This window comes from Zootoca vivipara, chromosome 12 (genome assembly GCF_965207765.1).
Source record: "Zootoca vivipara chromosome 12, rZooViv2.hap1.1, whole genome shotgun sequence".
Lineage (NCBI taxonomy): Eukaryota > Metazoa > Chordata > Lepidosauria > Squamata > Lacertidae > Zootoca > Zootoca vivipara.
In genome coordinates, this window is record NC_142595.1 from 50214869 (window position 1) to 50237280 (window position 22412).

Sequence of the window (22412 nt, forward strand, 5' to 3'; positions counted from 1 at the left end):
AACAAAACAAAACAGAAAAAACAGCAATTCAATAATAATAATAATAATAATAATAATAATAATAATAATAATAATAATAATAATAACCACATTTTTAAACCATCATTTTTTTGTCGACTTCCCTCAACTCTCCCTCTTGGCTCCATTATAATACTGTATACTTGTTTATGCGCGTCCATACAACCTATATATTTAACAATCCAATTTTAAAACCTTTTTCATCTTATTACAAGTGACCTCTAAAAGTTATACTAATGTAAAAATCTATAGACAAAGCTTAACAAATATGCATTACACAGTTGCCCCTTTTTTGTACTAATTTGTCCTGCAAAGTTCAATAATTTATTTAGCCATTCTTTTTCTTTAACTTCTTCTTTACTGTATCTTCTTTGGCTGAGGTTTCTTCCTTCCATGGCCTGGCGCCTAGTCTTGCTCAAACAGTCCATCAAGTCCTGTCCATCTCAATATCATAATTTCAATTTTTTTAAACCATCATTTCCCACATTTTCTTCAGATCTTTGTATGTCTTTTCCCAGGCCACCCAACTATCTCCCTTTTTATACCCTCACGACAACCCTGTGAGGTAGGTTGGGCTGAGAGGCACCTACTGGGCTGGCCCCCAAGGTCACTCCCTCCCAGTGAGCTTCACCGGCTGGGTGGAGATTTGAACTCTGGTCCCTCCCAGGTCCTCACTTGCCCAACCCTCTCTAACCACCACGTCATCGGTTCCAAAACTCTTGATTGCCACAGATTGCTTGAAAACTGCCAAGGGTCTTTTGGCAGACCCCTTAGTCATTTTTCTGCCCATTGTCATGTTTTGGGGGGTCCTAGGCCCCTGTTCCTGGGGTGACCTCAAATGTCAATAAAACTGCAGCCAGGGTAGAAAGTTGGAAGAAGTTTATTTGGGGGCTTAAGCATGAAGACACACCAGGAAGCTCATGCTTATAGGTTTTTCTACAAAGTTTCACATGGACACTCCACGTTATGAATGTGCATAGAATCATAGAATCGTAGAGTTGGAAGAGACCACAAGGGCCATCCAGTCCAACCCCCTGCCAAGCAGGAAACACCATCAAAGCATTCTTGACATATGCCTCTCAAGCCTCTGCTTGAAGACCTCCAAAGAAGGAGACTCCACCACACTCCTTGGTAGCAAATCCCACTGCCGAACAGCTCTTACTGTCAGGAAGTTCTTCCTAATGTTTAGGTGGAATCTTCTTTCTTGTAGTTTGAATCCATTGCTCCGTGTCCGCTTCTTTGGAGCAGCAGACAACAACCTTTCACCCTCCTCTATATGACATCCTTTAATATATTTGAACATGGCTATCATATCACCCCTTAACCTTCTCTTCTCCAGGCTAAACATACCCAGCTCCCTAAGCCGTTCCTCATAAGGCATCGTTTCCAGGCCTTTGACCATTTTGGTTGCCAACCTAGCATAAATTACTGGAGGCATGATCAGCGCATAGGTACATTTCAGAGAGTTACAGAAACATGCTCCTATCTCCATTCAGCAATGCCATGACCATGGGGAACTTTAAGCAAAGTTGCCAATTTAACTGGTCCTGCTGTCCATCTCAGCAAGCTGTGGCCTTCCCTTCTTAAATTTACCACTGTCTTTGAGTTCCTTTGAAGTTCCCTTGTATTCTTCTGAAGGTCAGCGGATTCTCACTGCAACACGCCAAATGATAAGGACGGGGGGGGCGGCCCAAAGATGTGCGCTGTACATAGAAAATGCAGTTTCTATGCTCAGATTTGAGGTCTGTGTGTGTGTGTGCGCGCGCACGCCCGCACGCGCGCAAGGACCAATGAAAAACCAGTTTGGGCAATGAGGGGGAAAGGCCCCAATTCGCATCAGTAGCAACTGCGGCTGATTTGCAATCGTATTTTCACAAGCATGCCACAACAGACCACCTAAATCACAATTCGGCTTTCAAGAGGGGCCGACATCCGTACGTGACTTTTTGGCCTCCCTCCTCTCCTGCTTGAACTTCTGCCTCCGATTCTGGACTTCTCTCTGCCACAGACTCTCCCAGCTCACTAAACCACCAGTCCCTGACCTCTGAGCCTCCTTCCCTGGGCTCTGCGCTCAACCAGCCCATGGCAACCACAGAGCTAAAGCCCTTCCCCTGGGGGTGCCCTCCGTGCGCTTTGAACTATAACTCCCGACAGCTTGCAGCCACAACATTCAGAAGGCACTAAGCTGGTGACGCGGGTGGCGCTGTGGTCTAAACCACTGAGCCTAGGGGCTTGCCAATTGGAAGGTCAGCGGTTCGAATCCCCGTGACGGGGTGAGCTCCTGTTGCTCGGTCCCTGCTCCTGCCAACCTAGCAGTTCGAAAGCACATCAAGTGCAAGTAGATAAATAGGGACCGCTCCGGCGGGAAGGTAAACGGCGTTTCCATGCGCTGCCTCTGGTTCCTCCAGAAGCAGCTTAGTCATGCTGGCCACATGACCTGGAAAAACTGTCTGCGGACAAACGTCAGCTCCCTCGGCCAGTAAAGCGAGATGAGCGCCGCAACCCCAGAGTCATTCACGACTAGACCTAACGGTCAGGCGTCCTTTACCTTTACCTTTTTAAGCTGGTGAGGGCTGATTTGGACTCAGCAATGCACATGACAGATGCTCACAGCTGAAGAATTTGGGGCAAAGACTCAAGCAGGTGCAGGGCACACGATTTAAGGTTCACCAGCTGAGATTTCCGCATTGCAGGGGGTTGGACTAGATTACTCTTGGTGCCCCCTTCCAACTGTGATTCTATGATGCCCCGTTTTGCCAGCTTGCCAAAGGCGTTTCCTGGCAGAAGTGCCATGTCCATCCGTAGAGCAACACAACTTGCTCTTTTCGAATGCTGAGAAAACGGCTCTTGCTTGCATGGGATGTCCAAAAATATATTCCTTTTGCATGTCCGGAATGTAACCTCTGACCACTTTTCCATCTGTCCCTGCCCATGGCTGGCTTGCGATGCCCCCCCCTCCCATCTAACCGACCAAAACCCTCACGCTAAGTGACCTCCTGGATTGCTTGGGTCAAGACTGCTTCAAGGCAGGGGTGAAAGTGATGCAGGCTCGTGCCAAAAGAAGTTAATTTTCACCAGGGGAGGGAAGAACCTTGTCACCTGTTTATGGGTCAGGGTTTGCAAACCTGCACAGCTCCCCAAGAAACCAGCTGACCGTCAGCTAATTGAGATGGCCTAGTGACCCAACTCCAGCCTTGGGGGGGGGGAGGGAGGGACCCCTCCCATTGTCAAATCCAGTGAAGCAGGAAAAAAGAGAGACCGTCCCTTCAGTGGATCAGAGTCCAGGACAGGAGAGCAGAGAGCAAGGATCTCGGAGGAGCCAGGATGAGTTACATTATACGCCCCTGGGTTGCAGGAGACCTTAAGGCCGTCATGCGACTTATTAGGGTAAGAGATTTGGGGGTGGGTATGATTGAGGATTGGGAAAAATTATGGCAAGAGAATATCAAATTCACTGCGTGTAGTTTGCTTAGAGAAAACATAATGAAAATGATGCACAGATGGTATCTTACACCAGTGAAATTAGCTAAGATTTATTATAATCATGATAATAAATGTTGGAGATGCAAGAAAGATGAGGGCTCCTTTTACCACATGTGGTGGACATGTCCACTGGTGAGTGACTTCTGGGACAAGATTTATAATGAACTGAAGAAAGTGTTGAAAAACACATTTGTTAAGAAACCAGAAGCATTCCTAGTGGGCATTGTCGGTAAGGAGATTTCGAAGAAAAATGTACCATTTTTAATGTATGCCACGACAGCGGCGAGAATTCTAATAGCCAAGAACTGGAAATCACATGTATTACCAACGATTGATGACTGGCAGATGAAGATGATGGAGTTTATGGAATTGGCTGAGATGACCGGAAGAATCCGCAACCGGGGGGAGGAAGCGACAGAAGAAGAATGGAAAGATTTTAAGTTATATTTTAAAAAATATGCAAAAGTGACATATTAGGATCAGAATTAGGCTGAAAATAAACTGTGGAATTTATGAATATGTTAAGTGAAATGATAAAATAAGATTATATAAGGTGATTAAAATGGAATAGAGATTGCTAAAGTATAAATTTGCCAAAGAACCACAGGGGAAGGGAACCCGAGGGGGTCCCTATATACAATGTGAAGCAAAAAAGGAATAAGTAATCTGATCCTTTGTTTTTAATTTTTGTGTTTTGTTATTGTTGTAGTGTTTTCTTTTTGTGTTTTTCTTTTTTTGTATTTTGAAAAACTGTAATAAAAATTATTATTTAAAAAAAAGAGATTGGGGGGGGAGGAGAGCGCCCAGAAAGCAGAAGATTTGGGGACAGGGAGTGCCTTAGACCCAGAGCTGGATTTCTGCCCACCCCATTTATTGTTGGGGTGTTTGGGGCGTTCGGAGAGGGGAAGTACCGGTACCTCTGTTGGGAGTTGTAGTCCAAAAATGATGGATGATGGGAGTTGTAGTCCAAAAACAGCTGGAGGCACAAGGTTGGGAAACACTGGGCTAGGCCAGGCATAGGCAAACTCGGCCCTCCAGATGTTTTGGGACTACAATTCCATAATCCCTGACCACTGGTCCTGTTAGCTAGGGATGATGGGAGTTGTAGTCCCAAAACGTCCGGAGGGCCAAGTTTGCCTATGCCTGGGCTAGGCTAAGGAGAGAGCGACTGGCTGAGTGGAGGATTTGAACCCTGCTCTCCCGGGTCCTAGGCCAATGCAGTAACCACTATGCCGCACTCAGATGGGCAGGGGTGAAATCCTTGAGAGATGCTCCTGCCATTCAGTGTAGGCAATGCTGAGCTGGACGGACCAATGGTCGGAGTCGGTAGAAGTCAGTTTCCTAGGGTATGTCCCTACGATGCGGCTGGCAGGCGGGTGCTCCTGGGAATCTGAGCTCCCTGGGAAGCCAGGAGACATCTTGTACTCCAAGGGCCTTGCGTGACTCATACACAAAATTTTGCTTCTTTCAGGAATCTGCAGCTTTCCACAAAGCTTTGACCCAGCTGACAACCACCCCAGAAAGTAAGGAAAATTCTGCCGCGACAGCAGCAGCATTTCGTATTTAAATGGATTTCAGCTGGCATGCTTCCCTGCCTCCTTGAGGGCTGGTATTTCCCCCCCCCCCACCCGACCGCCTCCTTGACAGTGGCCTTGGGTGCTTCCATACTGTCACCTGTTTTTGGAAGGTGATTCCCCCGAAAGATCAGAGTTGTTTTTTTTCTTCCAATAAGGAAAGTGATGGGGAAATGCAGGGGGAAAGTATGAGATTAGATTCACTTTGATAAACTGCTGTCTAACCTCCCTGCCAACAAATCAAGATAAATGCTCTATAAATGGGGTGCCTGTAGGATAGGAGTATTCACAGCCTCCCCCACCCCCCACCCCAATTTCTGAATCCTGCCTTTTGCAAGACCTTTGGATTCTAGTAGAAAGCAAAATGGCTCTCACAAACTGGGATTCGGTTCACCACGATCTCCATAACAAATATCAATCTATCAATCTATTTATCTATCATCTATCTATCATCTGTCTGTCTGTCTATCTATCTACAGTGGTACCTTGGTTTACGAACTTAATCCGTTCCGGAAGTCCGTTCTTAAACCGAAACCGTTCTTAAACCGAGGCGTGCTTTCCCTAATGAAGCCTCCTGCCACCAGTGCCCTTCCACCATTCGGCTTCCGTTCTTAGACCGAGGTAAAGTTTGCAAACCAGGACACTACTTCCGGTTTTGCGGAGTTCGTAAACCGAATCATTCTTAAACAGGACTGTTCTTAAACTGAGGTAGCACTGTATCTATCATCTATCTATCTATCTATCTATCTATCTATCTATCTATCTATCTATCTATCATCTATCTATCTATCTATCTGTCATCTATCTATCTATCTAGAAAAGGATCTAGGAGTCTTGGTAGACCACAAACTTGACATGAATCAACAGTGTGATGCAGCAGCTAAAAAAGCCAATGCAATTCTGGGCTGCATCAAGAGGAGTATAGCATCTAGATCTAGGGAAGTAATAGTACCACTGTATTCTGCTCTGGTCAGACCTCACCTGGAGTACTGTGTCCAGTTCTGGGCACCACAGTTCAAGAAGGATACTGTCAAGCTGGAACATGTCCAGAGGAGGGCAGCCTAAATGGTCAAAGGCCTGGAAACAATGCCTTATGAGGAACGGCTTAGGGAGCTGGGTATGTTTAGCCTGGAGAAGAGAAGGTTAAGGGGTGATATGATAGCCATGTTCAAATATATAAAAGGATGTCATATAGAGGAGGGTGAAAGGTTGTTTTCTGCTGCTCCAGAGAAGCGGACACGGAGCAATGGATTCAAACTACAAGAAAGAAGATTCCACCTAAACATTAGAAAGAACTTCCTGACAGTAAGAGCTGTTCGGCAGTGGAATTTGCTACCAAGGAGTGTGGTGGAGTCTCCTTCTTTGGAGGTCTTTAAGCAGAGGCTTGACAGGCATATGTCAAGAATGCTTTGATGGTGTTTCCTGCTCAGCAGGGGGTTGGACTGGATGGCCCTTGTGGTCTCTTCCAACTCTGTGATTCTATGATTCTATTCTATCTATCATCTATCTGTCATTCATCTACAGTCTATCTATCTATCTATCTATCTATCTATCTATCATCTATCTATCTATCTATCTATCATCTATCATCTCTCTGTTATTTTATAGCCAGTTTTAACCATTTTCATCCTCTCCCTGTCCCCCAAAGGATATTGGGAATTGTAGTTTGTGGGACAGTTTGTGAGATAACGCTCAGGGCAGTCTCGAGCAGGTCGGGCACCCTGGAGCTGAGGGGCGGAGATCGCTCCGGCGCCCCCGCCCTTGCAGGGCGCAGCATGGCTTCTGGCGGCTTTGGCACGCAGCCCCCCACCTACCGGCCCTGCGCCCCGCGCCCCGCGCCACCGGGACTCTACCTAGAGCCGGCCCTGATAACACTTGCTCAATGCCATGCCATCTAGCCTCTCCGCAAACCAACTGGTAAAGGTAAAGGGACCCCTGACCATTAGGTCCATTCGTGACCGACTCTGGGGTTGCGCGCTCATCTCGCATTATTGGCCAAGGGAGCCGGCGTATAGCTTCCAGGTCATGTGGCCAGCATGACAAAGCCGCTTCTGGCGAACCAGAGCAGCGCACGGAAACGCCGTTTACCTTCCCGCTGTAGATGTACCTATTTATCTACTTGCACTTTGACGTGCTTTCGAACTGGAACGTTCAATAAACAGCTGGCCTCTCTCTCTCTCTCTCTGGCAGCGTTGAAATAAGTAAAACAAAAACAAAACAAAACCATTCGTGTGTGGTGCTTATACAGACAGGCAGATTCAAGGACAGGAACATTTCACGGGCTGAATTTCTGCTCGCTGTGCAGTTGCAGAAAGCCAACGGACCTCCCGTTTTGAAAGGGGTGGAGAGGCTCCCCCATTTTCTTCCAGCCCTGGTTCTCTGCCCAGTTGAAGCAGCCTCCTCTTTCTTTCTGCAGACCGGTCTCCCATGCCACACACTTGAAGACTTTGACAGGGCTTGGATGTTGGGTTAGAAAGGATAGAAGGGGTTTATTCTTGTGTCCTCTTCTTTAAGGGGCTTCTGATAGTTTAAAGCAGAAGGGAGATCATGGCCTGCCAGGATGGGGTAGAAAGCAAGCCTCCTTGCATCAGCTCTGCTGGAGGACCCATCCTTCAGGCACCTGCTGCCCCCAAACTGCACCAAGCTGGCCATAGTAGAAATTGGTGCCTGAGTTTTGATTCTTCCTCTTCCCTCCTGGTCCCTTTCCCCTTGTGTGTCGTGTGTGCGCTTTTTTTTTTTTTAGATCATAAGTCTCTAACTAGGGGCATCCTTGTTTTGGTCGTATGTAAGCCTGTCTGGAAGCCCTTTTGGATACAAATACTCTTGAGGCAGACTTTGGTCTGGTCCGGAAAAGAAGGCATTTTGGAGGCTTGGGATAACTTCACACCGATTAGCTAATGCCCTCTCGACCACGTCAGTCTGCAGAACCGGCCCTGTTACAGGTGCCAGATAATATCCATCCCGTAAGATCTTTGTAAGAAGTTGATCTTTTAGTGTGGAACTTTTTAGAATGCCAATTTTTTAGAATGCCAATTTTTGCATTTTTAGCTTGTTGCTGGTTTTAATTTATTGAATGCTTTTACTTTGTGGGCATCCGTCTGTCCTGGGAGACGATGGAGGAATGTGCCTTTGGGGGTGAGGTCAAGCTGTTGGCAGGTCACAGTGCCTTCTGTGGTTGTAGAGACCGATGTGCGATATACATGTTTTGTTGCAACGGGGCAGATGAAGGTGTCCAATTGTGCTATTGCAGAAGCTCCATGGCATTTCTTCTCTTTGTGTCACATCTGCAGATAATAATAATAATAATAATAATAATAATAATAATAATAATAATAATAATTGTTACAGGTAGGTAGCCGTGTTGGTCTGACGCAGTCAAAATAAAAATAAAAAATCCTTCCAGTAGCACCTTAGAGACCAACTAAGTTTGTCATAGGTATGAGCTTTCGTGTGCATGCACACTTCTTCAGATACACTGAAACAGAATCAACCAGACCCTTATTTATATTCAGAGGGTGGGGGTGGGTGGGGGGGTGGGAATGGGTGATGGGCTGATAGGAGTGGTGAACCTGTTGAAAAGCAAGGCACAAAAGAAAGCTAGATCATGCATAATGAGATAAGAATCTGATATCTCTGTTCATCCCAGGTGGCTCCGTGGTTTTAAGCTTGGTAATGAGTCCCAATTCAGCAATTTCTCTTTCTTGTCTGTTTCTGAAATTTTTCTGTAAGAAAACAGCTGCTTTGAGATCTTGTATAGAATGTCCTGGGAGATTGAAGTGTTCTCCTACTGGTTTTTCAGTCTTATGGTTCCTGATGTCAGATTTATGTCCATTTATCCTTTGGCGTAGGGTTAGGCCTGTTTGTCCAATATAGAGAGCTGAAGGGCACTGTTGGCATTTGATGGCATACACAATGTTAGAAGATGAGCAATTGAATAGTCCTGAGATGGTATGTTGGATGTTGTTGGGGCCAGTAATGATGTTGTCCGGGTGTATGTGGCAGCAAAGTTGGCATCTGGGTTTATTGCAGGCTCTGGTACCAGTGTCCATGTTAAGTCTGGTGGTGGTATTATTGTGGGTGAGGAGTTGTTTAAGATTGGGTGGCTGTCTGTAGGCAATGAAAGGTCTTCCTCCCAGAGCTTGAAACAGTCGTTAACAGTCATCAGCAGGTTTATCACCCATTCCCATCACCCCCCCCCACCCTCTGACTATACATAAGGGTCTGGTAACTTCTGTTTCAATGTATCTGAAGAAGTGTGCATGCACACGAAAGCTCATACCTATGACAAACTTAGTTGGTCTCTAAGGTGCTACTGGAAGGATTTTTTAATAATAATAATAATAATAATAATAATAATAATAATAATAATAATAATAATAGATTTATACCCCGCCCATCTGGCTGGGTTTCCCCAGCCACTCTGGGTGGCTTCCAGCAAAATACTAAAATACAATAATTCCTCAAGTATTAAAAGCTTCCTTAAACAGCGCGTCTTTGTAACGCAGAGTTGGTCTGACTAATAACCTTAGCAATGTTTTGTTCTTTTCGTTACCAACCCCTTGAGGTTGTTGCCGTTTTGTAGCCATAAAGTGGTATTACAAATTTTGCGAAGTAAATAAGATAATAATGAGTAACATCTTACGAAATGAAATATTTCCACCAATCTTCAGGAGGTCGCCGGTACACGGCTTTTGCTTTGAAAAAATAGAAAACATGTTAACGAAGGACGGAGAGATCTTGCGAAACTTCATCTCCCCCTCTCCAAAACAAACAAACAAGCAAAATGTAAGCCATCTGTGTTTGAAAAGGGCAACTCTCATTGTGGAACATCTCGGGGCGTTTGCAGAATCTAAAGCCCTACGCGGTTTGCAATTTTGGTCTTGAAAAGAAGTGATTTCCCAATGCAATATTTGCCAAGTGGGTGCCCTCCAGCTGGAAGAGGCTGATGGGGGTTGTCGTCCCGAAACAGCTGCAGGGCACCCAGTTGGTGAGAGCTGCCTTAGCTGTTTCCATGCAGTGTTTTCAATAAATCTGTCCCGTTCTTCCTAGTTCTCAGGAAAGACGGGTTTGAGAAAGATTCCACCTTTGGATGCCTTGTAGCGGAGCTGCCCCCGGAACAGAAGAGCAAAGATGGTAAGCGAAAGAGTCAGGCTGAGCCTTGCAAGGGAAGCTGCTAAAGTCTTTTTGGTGTGGATGGGAGAGTGGAGCAGTGTTGCCTAGTGGGTGGGGAAGCAAAGGAAACTGGCATATATATATCTTTGGACCCAGGTGGCGCTGTGGGTTAAACCACAGAGTCTAGGGCTTGCCGATCAGAAGGTCGGCGGTTCGAATCCCTGCGACGGGGTGAGCTCCCGTTGCTCGGTCCCAGCTCCTGCCCACCTAGCAGTTCGAAAGCACATCAAAGTGCAAGTAGATAAATAGGGACCACTCCGGCGCAGGACGGTAAACAGCGTTCCCGTGCGCTGCTCTGGTTCGCCAGAAGCGGCTTTGTCCTGCTGGCCACATGACCCGGAAGCTGTCTGCGGACAAACGCCGGCTCCCTCGGCCTATAGAGCGAGATGAGCGCCGCAACCCCAGAGTCAGCCAGCCGGGAGCTGGGACATTTACGCAGCTGAGGAGCCTCCCTGGCCGGCACGAGCTGCTTTCTTATAAATCCGGGGAATTTACGGGATATTTTGCAATTCGGGATCACAGCGGGAAACGGATTTAAATACGGGGGTTTCCCGCGAAAAACGGGAGAGTTGACAGCTATGGACAGGAATACAAAACCGGGATGATTATATGGTTGGGGTTGTCGATTTATTGCATGATATGCTGTGGAGTGAATGGAGGTGGGGATGGCCTCTAAGCTGGAGGGCTTTAAAAGAGAATTAAGCAAATTCATGGAGAAGGAAAGGGCTGTTTATGGCTAATAGCCAGGATGGCTCTGCCCTGCCTCCAACACTTCTGAACGCCAGTTGCTGGAAACCACAGGAGCGGGAGAGTGTTGATCCTGTGTTCGAATCCCGCTTGCGGGTTTCCTGTTAAGGCAGGAGTGTTCAAACTTGAAGTTGTTGACCTTCTTTTGGGATTTTACCCCAGGAAATAAACTGCCACAGGGGCTGGATTAAAGTGGCCGGTGGGCCGGATTAGGCCCTCGGACTGGACTTTGGGCAAGATGCATTAGGGCATCTGGTTGGCCACTGTGAGAACAGGATGCTGGACTAAACGGGGCCGTCGGCCTGATCCAGCAGGTTCTTCTTATATTCTCATGTGAGTTAAAACTCACAAAAACGATGGCAAATCTGCTGCTTCTTGTGCCCCCACAATAAAACAACTGGACCCTAAAACACCCAGCGAATCGTTTTGAAGGAGGTGTTCCTGGTTACGGCGACTCTCGGGTTCCTCTCCCTTCCGGCACCCCAAGGGAGGGATCCAGAGATCGCTTATCCCCAATGCGGCTTAGAGCATCAGACCAGCACCTGGGAGCGAACGGACTTGGACCTATCGCTGCCTCCCTCACAGGGTTGTTGTTGTGGGGCTTAGTTGACCTCCCCGGAGGGAATGGTGAGATAGAAACATGATGAATTAAATGAGTGGAATTATGGGAATTGCACCGGGCAATATCTGGAGGACTCGTAGAAGTCCCGTCCGTCCGTCCCCCAAAAAACCTTTGACCTGGATGCTCGCAGCCACTAGAATAGTTATAGCCTTTTCTGCAGTGGCTCCCCGTTTGTGGGGTGCTCTTGCCGGGGAGACAACTTTAGGCGCCAGGCGAAAACTTTCCTATACAACCCAGCCTTTGTCTAGTTAACATCCTATATATCCATTAAATAGTTTTGTGGGAGGTTAGGTTATTGGTTTGGTTTGTTCTTGCTTTTTGTTATGTATGTATTTTGTGTTTCTATCTTGTATTTTGATGCTGTGAACCGCCCTGAGATCTACAGATGATTATTTAATCTACAAATATTAATTTGCATTAATTTAATTATTGAATAATAATAATAATAATAATAATAATAATAATAAACTACCATATTTTTCCGTGTATAAGACTAGGTTTTCCCCCTAAAACATAATGTCCAAAATTTGGGGGCATCTTATGCACGGGGGCCACCTCCCCCCATTTTCTTAAATCCGAGTCCCCAAAAATAGGGGGCATCTTATATACGGAAAAATACGGTAATCATAAAACTGGGGGTGAAGTGATTTGGGCTTCCGCTGGAGGCGGGAATTGTATCTCCCATTCCCTTTTCATATGCTGTTTAATTCTGCTCCTCCTCTCTCCTCTCCAGGTCGCACAATCATCGGGTACCAGTTCCATTACCTGTCCTACTGCACGTGGGACGGCGGAATCCTCTTCGGCGAAGATCTCTACGTCGTGCCAGAATTTCGAGGTACTCGGGAAGTTGGGTGCCCCTGAGCATGTGCAGAGTGCACCCCTCTCTCTCCTCACTGAGCGCACACAGATGATAATCAGCAAACTAGGATGAGGAATAGTGAAGGATCGGAGGGGCAGATAAGCGGGGAAAGACTTCATAGCCTTTTTTGGGTCCATTTTATGGGTTTGCTGGGCGGGTCTAGCTGGTGGGGATGTGGTTGTTGCAGTTGCAATAAAAGTGTCTGGAGAGTTGCCTGCCATACTGTAAAGATTATTTCACCCAGTTTTGCCTCTGGCCCTGCCCATCTCTGGTATGTGGCCCCCAGAAGGTTGTGTGCATCAGAATCTGGCCCTCAGACTAAAATAAGTGTTCGCACTGCAACTTTTTTCCCTTTTCTTTTTTAAAGTCCTCAGCCACAATTTGGCAATATTATCTGAACCAAGCAGACCTTTTTAAACTGAGAAAACGCTCAAACCCTAGTTCAAAATGTCTACAGCTAAAAATGAAGTGTGATTAACTTGTTTATTTATTCATTTTCCCCCCATTTTCCCAACCAGGCAAAGGTATTGGCACAAGCTTAATGAATAAAGTGGCAAAGGTGAGGCTGAACAGGGGCGAGGGGGGGTGTTGTTGTTGGGAAGGAGCCTGGCCAGCCACTCCAGGGCTATGCAGGGTCCCTGACTGATCCAGGCCAGAGTGTGAACGGAGTATTTATCTGTTTCTTACATTTATACCACACCTCCTCCTCCAAGGAGCTCAAGGTGGGGTACATAGTTCTCCCCCTCCTCGTCATATCCTTGCAACAACCCTGCGAGGTAGGTCAGGCTGAGATGGAGTGACTGGCCCAACCAGGGTCACCCAGTGAGCGTCGTGGCCGAGAGAGGATTCGAACCCAGGTCAGGTCCTAGTCCAATACTCTGGCCCAGGGGTCAGCAACCTTTTTCAGCCGTGGGCCGATCCGCTGTCCCTCAGACCATGTGGGGCACCGGACTATATTCTGGGGAGGAAAAAAATGAACGAATTCCAATGCCCCACCAATAACCCACAGATGCATTTTAAATAAAAGGACACATTCTACTCATGTAAAAACACACTGATTCCCAGACCGTCCGCGGGCCGGATTGAGAAGGCGATTGGGCTGCATCCGGACCCCGGGCCTTAGGTTACCTACCCCTGCTCTGGCCACTGCACTGCACTACCTTTTAACTCTTGATTGTGTACGCACTACTGTATACCTTCAAAGCCCATTTCTCTGCTGAAAGAATGATTTAGCCGCCTCCGTTTGCTAAAGGTTACCGGGGATTGTAACTACGGTACCCGAAATTCTTTCAGGAAAATGTTCTTAAGGTTGTACACTGCCCTGAGATCCTTTGATAAAGGGCAGTTTTATTCCTGTTTAGACGCACCCACCTGGATGCTTAGAACAGGCACCCCCAAACTGCAGCCCTCCAGATGTTTTGGCCCACAACTCCTGTCATGAGACTGTATACATTTCTATCTTTGGTTCCTGCGAAGCATTGTGGGAGCGTGCAGGGTCTGATGGGACACTGGCCCTGGCTGGGAACCTCAACTTTTGAACTCAAGAAGGAAGGGTTTTTTCTAATCCTTCCTACCCCTTTTGATGTAGTGGGAAGGCTCTCACTTTGTGAGCTGTAAATTCTGGCATTCCTGCGATAAGCAATTTAGGGAGGATGGTTCTCTCTGAGAAGCCTGAGAGTCGGGAAGTTAATTGCTCTCTGGTGTGAGTAATGAGTTAACGAGGGGCACCTGCGTAATATCACTAATTGATGAATGAAGTCCATGATGGTCAATCCATTGATTGGGCTGTTTGAATAAAAATCAATGATGATTGGGTATCTATCTGTAATCCCCACGTGGGACTAAGGTGTGCCTCAGGGATATGAACCCCCAGAGAGAGAGTGGTCGTTGTTCAACAACATGGACGGGAAATCTTTGTCTATGCTGTTTGTTCCACCAGCCAGCTGATTCTCTAAGTTGCGTCTGCCTGAGGGAGAGATGTAACTTTGATTCAATTTCTCTAAGTAAGTTAGTTGTTTCTTGTTTTAACTTTGTAATTCCTTTTATGAGAACTGCTTTTACTTTGTTATACTTTGTAACACTTTGTCAGACGTGTTTGCTTAACTATTCTTATTAATAAAGAGTTAAAAAGGATTTCTGTTCAGTTTGTTCTTTCCTGAGCCGCAGTACTAAATCTGGTTCCTACGCTGCTTGGTTACCTACCAGGCCTGTGTTTAAGTGATAAGTTGCAATTTGCTGGTAAAGGCAATTGCTGGTGGCAGCTACCGTTAGTTTGATTCCGCGGTTAGCCCACCCGGTCATAGCTTAGTCGTCCTAAGACAGGGGTGCCGGTCCAACTCTGGAGGGAGGCGGGCGACACCGGGTAGAGGACAGACGAAAGGTGGCTGGGGGCTAACATGACAACTCCCATGATCCCTAGCTAACAGGACCAGTGGTCAGGGATGACGGGAATTGTAGTCCAAAACATCTGGAGGGCCGAAGTTTGGGGGTGCCTGGCTTAGAAGGTTGAGGTAATGCTAATCTGCTGTTAGTATTTTAACTGCCGTGTGTTTTAAAGTTGAGTTGCAGATTTTACTTGATTTCCTTGCGTTTATCCTTTTTTTGTGTGTAAACTACTTTGAGGGTTCCCCCCCACATACACAATGAAGCAGTGGATAACAAGCATCCCCAAACTTTGGCCCTCCAGATATTTTGGAGTACAATTCCCATCTTCCCCAACCACTGGTCCTGTTAGCTAGGGATCATGGGAGTTGCAGGCCAAAACATCTGGAGGGCCGCAGTTTGAGGATGCCTGGTGGATATTTTTTTTTTTCTGAAATAAAATGAATAAAGAACAGTCTCCAATTCTGCCCCCACCCCCTCAGATCGCGTTGGAGAAAGGCTGCTCCGAGTTCCGCTTCATCTCCGCCCGGTGGAACCAGCCAGCGATGGATTTCTACGCCAAGTTGGGAGCCGTGAACGTTACGACTCGGGACCACTGGCACCTCTGCCACATTGAAGGGCAGCATGTCCGGAAGCTGGCAGAGCAAGCGAGGAAATAGGAGCCGAGATATATTGGCAGTACAGTGGTACCTTGGTTCTCAAACGTAATCTGTTCTGGAAGTCCGTTCCAAAACCAAAGCGTTCCAAAACCAAGGCGTGCCTTCCCCTAGAAAGTAATGCAAAACAGATTAATCTGTTCTAGACTTTTAAAAACAACCCCATAAAATAGCCATTTAACATTGATTTTACTATCTCATGGGACCATTGAACCATAAAATGAAAGCAATAATCAATGTACTGTACTATAAAATAAATAAGACAGTATTGTAGATGATGCCTGTTGTCTTTGTCCATGGAGTTTTCTTGGCAGGGATACTGGAGTGGCTTGCCGGTTCCTTCTCCAGGCGGATCACATTTGGTCAAAACATAACTTCTCTAAGTTATTTAAGCCCCTTCACCACGACAATCCATGAAGGGGACCCTGATGTTGGAAAAGATTGAGGGCACTAGAAGAAGGGGACGACAGAGGACGGGATGGCTGGACAATGTTCTCGAAGCTACCAACATGAGTTTGACCAAACTGCGGGAGGCAGTGGAAGACAGGAGTGCCTGGCGTGCTATGGTCCATGGGGTCACAAAGAGTCGGACACGACTAAACAACAACAACTTGCCAATCTTCTTTAGCTGGGGCACTTTCTACAACAACAATTGTAGATGATAAAAATAAAAAATAATTTTTTTCCTTACCTGCACTGATGATAGTCATTGTTTGGATGGGGGGCTTTTATCCATTTCCGCAGTCACACAATCAATCAATAAATCAGAAGCTGAACTGGGTTCCACACAGTCACAAAAACAAATTAACCGAAAAACCCTCAAAAACAAAAATGCAAAATAAATAGCAAAAACAAAAGCGCCAAACGTAATCCGTTCCGGAAGTCCGTTTGACTTCCGAAATGTTTGAAAACCAAGGCACGGCTTCTGATTGTTGCAGGCGCCCCATAAACAATAGCCGACAGCCGCATCAGATGTTTTGCTCACGAAATACGTTCGAAAAACGGAACACTTATTTCTGGGTTTTCGGCGTTTGAGAACCAAGGCGTTTGAGAACCAAGATACCATTGTACTTTTTGGCCCAGGGAATACAGGATCCATTTTCGTGCCCCTGGCTCCAAGCCCTAGAGGCCATTTTGGCAAAGGTTGTGCTACATCCCGAACGTCTCTCTCTGTCTCTGTCTCTGTCTCTGTCTCTGTCTCTCTCTCTCTCAGGAGCCCCAGAGAGGGTTCCTTAGGCTTTCTTCTGTCCCCACGAATCCTAGTTTTCTTTTCTTTTCTTTGATAATTTTTTTTTATTTTCCAAAAATAACATATATAAAAGCAACAATACAAATTGAAAACAAATCAAGTTGACTTCCCCCTAGTTCCTTCCTTGGTTCCATTATTACTCAACATACTGCATGTCCATTGTTAGATTTAAAAACCATATAAATTACCTATTATCCATTCATATCCAAATTACAAGTACTGTAGTCCTAAAACCCTGTTAATGCATTAACCTGGGTACAATGCTTCTGTATATATGCAATAAACATTGCCTATTCTTCTTTAAATTATATTGTATGCTATTATAAACCAATGTGCCTTTTATGAGATTTGTTGGCTTAATGGAGTTATGCAAAGGATTTAGAAAGTAAGAAATGTTAGATTCTTATGTTAGATTCTTATGACTCCTGGGTGTGTGGGAATGCACATCCAGGCTTTTGTTTAGATAGAATTTATTACCATAACCATCTGTTTTAATCATTTTGTTTTAGCCATTTGTTTTGGAATGCAAGGGCAAAGGTGATCTGGTAATTAAGGTTCCTTGTTTAGGCAAATATAAAGATATATGACTACTTGTCTGCCATTTATGATAGAAGGAAATATAGCTCTTTGTCTCCCATAAAAGGTAATAGGAAATGGGTGTATCTTTTATTATTGGCTCTAGCACACAGCCAATAGGAATTTCCACCAAGCTGATTGGACAGAGGCAGCCAAAAGGAGGAGCAAGGGAGCTGGGCTGAGGGAATATAAGTGCTGACCAGCAGGGCTAGAGCAGGCAGAGCTTTTTGGTAACTATACCACTGTGCCTCTCATTTATTTGTCTGACAAATAAATTATTATTTTAATTTCTCTATTGCTGCGTTGAATATTTCATTCCAGCTAAGTGTCAACCACAAGCAGGGTGCTACACTAGGAGAAGGGGACGACAGAGGACGAGATGGTTGGACAGTGTTCTCAAAGCTACGAACATGAGTTTGACCAAACTGCGGGAGGCAGTGGAAGACAGGAGGGCCTGGTTTGCTCTAGTCCATGGGATCACGAAGAGTCGGACGCGACTAAACGACTAAACAACTTGCCAATCTTCTTTAGCTTCTTCTTTCCAATTTTGTGCTAACAGTGTCTGTGCGGCCGTAGTTGCATACATAAATAAGTCATTTTGTGATCTTGGTATGTCTGCTCCTGTAATACCTAATAGAAAAGCTTCTGGGTTTTTTTTAAAAAAACAAAGGCTATTTTAAACTTCTTCATTTCATTGTAAATCATTTCCCATTATTTCTTTATGATTTTACCATCCCACCACATGTGAAAGAAAGTCCCCTCTGTTACTTTAGCAAATCCTGCTTTTCAAATTGCATTCTCCCCCCCCCCCTCATCTTAGAAGGTCCAGGTGTATTTCCTGAGACCTAAGGTCCCGATCCGAAACCATGCATTTGAAGCACTCCCGCCCCACTTTGAGAGAGTCGCAGCTCTCCATAAAGGATCCTGGGAACCGTAGTTTCCTAAGGGTGCTGAGAGTTGCCACAAGATCTTTCATAAAACTACAGTTCTCCTCGCCCTGTCAAAGCAAGGAATTTGCAAGGCGTAAATCTGAAACCTTATCCCCAATTATTCTGTTCACTGATGCACACAAAATTTGTCTTTGATCTTTGCACAACATTGATTTTGTTGGGGTGCGCCCCCCCCTTCTACTTCTGGAACGACCCAAAGAAATGTTTGAATCCCGTTCAGTCCTGTTTTCCAAACTCTTCTTCCGTGGTTTCTTTCTTACACAAAATCAAAACAGGGTCGGAAGGAACCAGGAAGTTTCTATTAAAAAGAAGGACGCTGCTCTACTCTTTTTGTAACTCTTTGTTCGTATCCTGCGGCGGCTTGTGGGGACTCTCCGCTTGTTTCGGCTCGGATCTCGCGAGAGCGCGACGTCCGATCTCGCCGAACGCTTCACGCCTGCCTTCAATCGCGCGAAATTATAACCTCAAGTCTCGCGAGATCCTGTTTCAGGCTCCTCCTTTGGAGACCCAGGGTAAAACTTTGTGCGCAGCCCAGTATTCTGTCTCCAACAGTGGTCAGCCATTGTGCTTCTCCCCCCCCCCTTTGCTAGAAAGGGATTGTTTTTTAATTGCGCTCTATTTTCTTTCTGCTTTGGGGGTATTTTGTGTTTAAATTTGTTGTGTGTTTGGTTTACAGCCCTTTGCTTTAAATATTGCTTTGTAAATTGCACCGGGTTGGCGCTGGCAACGGGAAACGGGGTGCAAATAATTAGTAAAGTTTGTGCGGTTCAATTCATTTCTATACCGCTGTATATTTTCCAGGAAATAAAATCTCAGAGCTGTTTGCAGCACTTTAAAACATCCAATAAAAAGGATCAGATTGAGAAACAAAAGACACAATTTATTTCTTTGCAAAATTTAATCCCCGAGCTCCTTTTATTCTAGAAAGTAATTCATAAAACTATGCCCGGCACAGAGGAAGTGTTTAGAGAAAAGTTTCTCTTCCATCTCTCGCAACACCAGAACATGCGGACAGCTGGCGAAGCTGAATGTTGGAAGGTTCAGGGCAGAAAAATGGAAGGATGTACTTATTTGAGCAGCGCGTGGTTAAAACTACGGAACTCCCTGCCTCAGGAGGCAGCGATGGCCACCAACCTGGGTGGCTTTAAAAGAGCAGTGGAGGAAAATGGATTCCAGCCACAATGGCTACGCTCTGGCACCATCGGCAGAGGCAGAAATGTGCCTGAACACCAATTGCTGGCAACCACAGGAGGGCAGGGGGCTCTTGGGCTCGGGGCAAGGCCTGATTTTGATGAATTGAGGCCCTCAGCTACTCCACTTGTGAGGCCCCTCCCAACCCCCCCACCCTCATGACTAGAAGAAAATGGAATAGTGTTATAAACAAAATTGAGTGAAGCCAAGGATGACGACAGGTATTTAAAATTCTGCAATTCCCAATTTCTCCTCTAAAGGACATCAAAAAAACTTCATCAAAATTTTGTTTCTCTAAGTTTGTCACTTTCATTGTACGGTGGTACCTTGGTTTGCAACCATTTTGGATTACAAACCCGGAAGTGTGTATCCCTTTTTTTGGATTACAACCCTTTTTAAAAAAGAAAAAAAAGCGTGTCTTGGGTTACAACCTGTTTAGGTTTACAACCGGACCTCCGGAATGGATTATGGTTGTAAACCAAGGTATCACTGTACAGAATGTGTATCTGAAGAAGTGTGCATGCACACGAAAGCTCATACCAAAATAAAACTTAGTTGGTCTTTAAGGTGCTACTGAAGGATTTTTTTTCTATTTTGCTTCTCGACTCAGACCAACACGGCTACCTACCTGTAACTAGAACTGTACAGAATGCTCAGTGTGGACCACCTCTCTTGAGACATCCTGGCCCTTAATTCATTTTTAATTCTTTTGAGTCTTGAAATCAACTCTTCTCTCCCGAGCAGTTAGTGACCATAAAGCTAAGAATTAGCTGCAAGATTGCTTCCTTCCACATTAGGAGATACCATCAGAATTTTTAAAATATATAATTTGATAAAGGTCTGCATGAGACAGAGAGTGCTCTGCTGTATTGCTGTAAGCTTATATAGGGCTTTGTCTCACGTACAGGTGAAAGTGCAGAAGTTCATCAATAAGCTTCAGGTCAGTATCTTCTGGGTATGCTTCCATCAATAGTTCAACACCTTGCTGAATTTCTTGCTTAGATGCTACCAGAATAGCAAGAATGGAAAAACAATTGTGCGACACCACTGTACACAGCACTTCTTTTTAGATTGGCTTCAAGTGCATCTAATATAGAAATAGAGGATTTTATCCTAAAATCTCTTGAAGAAAGGGCATCTAAGGCCCTAGGCTTCAGCCTACTTAGCCTATACAGTGGTACCTCTACTTACGAATTTAATGTGTTCCGAACGCACATTTGTAAGTTGAAAAAAATTGTAAGTCGAACCCCATAGGAATGCATTGGGAGAAAAAAATTGTAAGTTGAAGCAACCCTATCTAAAAATTCGTAAGTAGAAAAAATCCTATCTAAACCACATCCAAGATGGCGGACGGAGCTCCATTCGTAAGTAGAAACATTTGTAAGTCGAGTCATTCGTAAGTAGAGGTACCACTGTATGTACCACTGTACATAAATCCCTTTTGGGGTATCCTACAGGGACAGGCAGAGACATCACCTTGCCGACAAAGGTCCGTATAGTTAAAGCTATGGTTTTCCCAGTAGCCAGTAGTGATGTATGGAAGTGAGAGCTGGACCATAAAGACGGCTGATCCCTGAAGAATTGACGCTTTTGAATTATGGTGCTGGAGGAGACTCTTGAGAGTCCCATGGACCGCAAGAAGATCAAACCTCTCCATTCTGAAGGAAATCAGCCCTGAGCTGAAGCTCAGATCCTGAAGCTGAGGCTCCAATACTTTGGCCACCTCATGAGAAGAGAAGACTCCCTGGAAAAGACCTGGTGTTGGGAAAAGATGGAGGGCACTAGGAGAAGGGGACGACAGAGGACGAGATGGTTGGATAGTGTTCTCGAGGCTACGAACATGAGTTTGACCAAACTGCGGGAGGCAGTGGAAGACAGGAGTGCCTGGCGTGCTCTGGTCCATGGGGTCACGAAGAGTCGGACACGACTAAACGACAACACAGGGACAGGAAGCTGGACTAGATTGGCCTGATCCAGCAGGCTTGACTTTTCTTTTTAAGGCTGCATACCCACAAGCAGTCTCCACTATTCAGAAGGCGCGTGCGGTTCTCCTCTGGCGGATCTATCCTGTTCCTGCCTCTCTGGGGTCAGCAAGGTCTCTGCCGAGTGGGAACATTACCCGGGATGAAGAGCTTTAACCTGTCATAGCTAATAGCCACCCATGAATTTGAAGCCTTGGCTTGAGAAGCTGATTTGCACTGAAAGCCATAACCGCATTTTAGGACAACGGATACATTGAGTCAATTGTGCCTCGAATAATATACCCTTTGTTTGTCCCGATTCTTTGCAGCCTGTCGGTTTCTTTCGATGACATGGACTTCTAGCGTTTAGAGAACGAAAGTATTTTAATATTTTGCTGGAAGCCGCACAGAGTGACTGGGGAAACCCAGCCATATTGGGGGGGGGGTATACATATATTATTATTATTATTATTAGTAGTAGTAGTAGTAGTATTGGCTTTCCTCTGCTGGAGCAACAAAGCGAGAGCATTTCTGAGTTTGCACTGAGTGCTGTTCCTTGTTACCAGTCAGCCCTCAAAGTTTCCTGCTCTATGTACAAAGAGGCTATAGAAGCAAAAGTTTCAAGAGAAAGGATCTAGTTTTATAGTTTAAAATATAAGAATTACAGTTTATAAGTATAGATTCATAGTAAGAAATTGGTTGTTAATAGTTATAAGGATTTTGGTTTTAGAAAAAGTTAAAGAGTGATGAAGACGAGAGCACTGTAATAGTTATTAATAGAGGCGTGGAAGGGGGGGAGGGAGGAAGTCACAGGTTTAAGAATTATACTAGTACTGTAAATGTTAAATGAATTTTTTCTTTTTATATATCTTTTTTATTTTTGTGTATTTCTTTTTTGTGAATCTTTATCTTTGTTTTGTATTTTTTCTTTACATTTGTTATAAAACCAATAAAATATAATTAAAAAAACAA

At 45.3% G+C, this 22412-nt stretch overlaps 1 protein-coding gene across 2 annotated transcripts; it reads left to right on the forward strand.

The window, feature by feature from the left end:
* Window positions 1-2733: 2733 nt before the first annotated feature.
* On the forward strand, window positions 2734-15786 carry LOC118095759 (thialysine N-epsilon-acetyltransferase-like). Of its 2 annotated transcripts, XM_088656264.1 has the most exons (6): window positions 2738-3405; window positions 4973-5024; window positions 10125-10208; window positions 12350-12451; window positions 12994-13034; window positions 15340-15786. In XM_088656264.1, the coding sequence occupies exons 1-6, from the start codon at window positions 3343-3345 to the stop codon at window positions 15514-15516; spliced, it is 519 nt and encodes a 172-aa protein (XP_088512390.1). In that variant the 5' UTR covers window positions 2738-3342; the 3' UTR covers window positions 15517-15786. The 2 variants fall into 2 exon arrangements, with proteins under 2 accessions (XP_088512391.1, XP_088512390.1); XM_088656265.1 differs by lacking the exon at window positions 12994-13034 and having other exon boundaries at window positions 2734-3405.
* Window positions 15787-22412: the final 6626 nt, after the last annotated feature.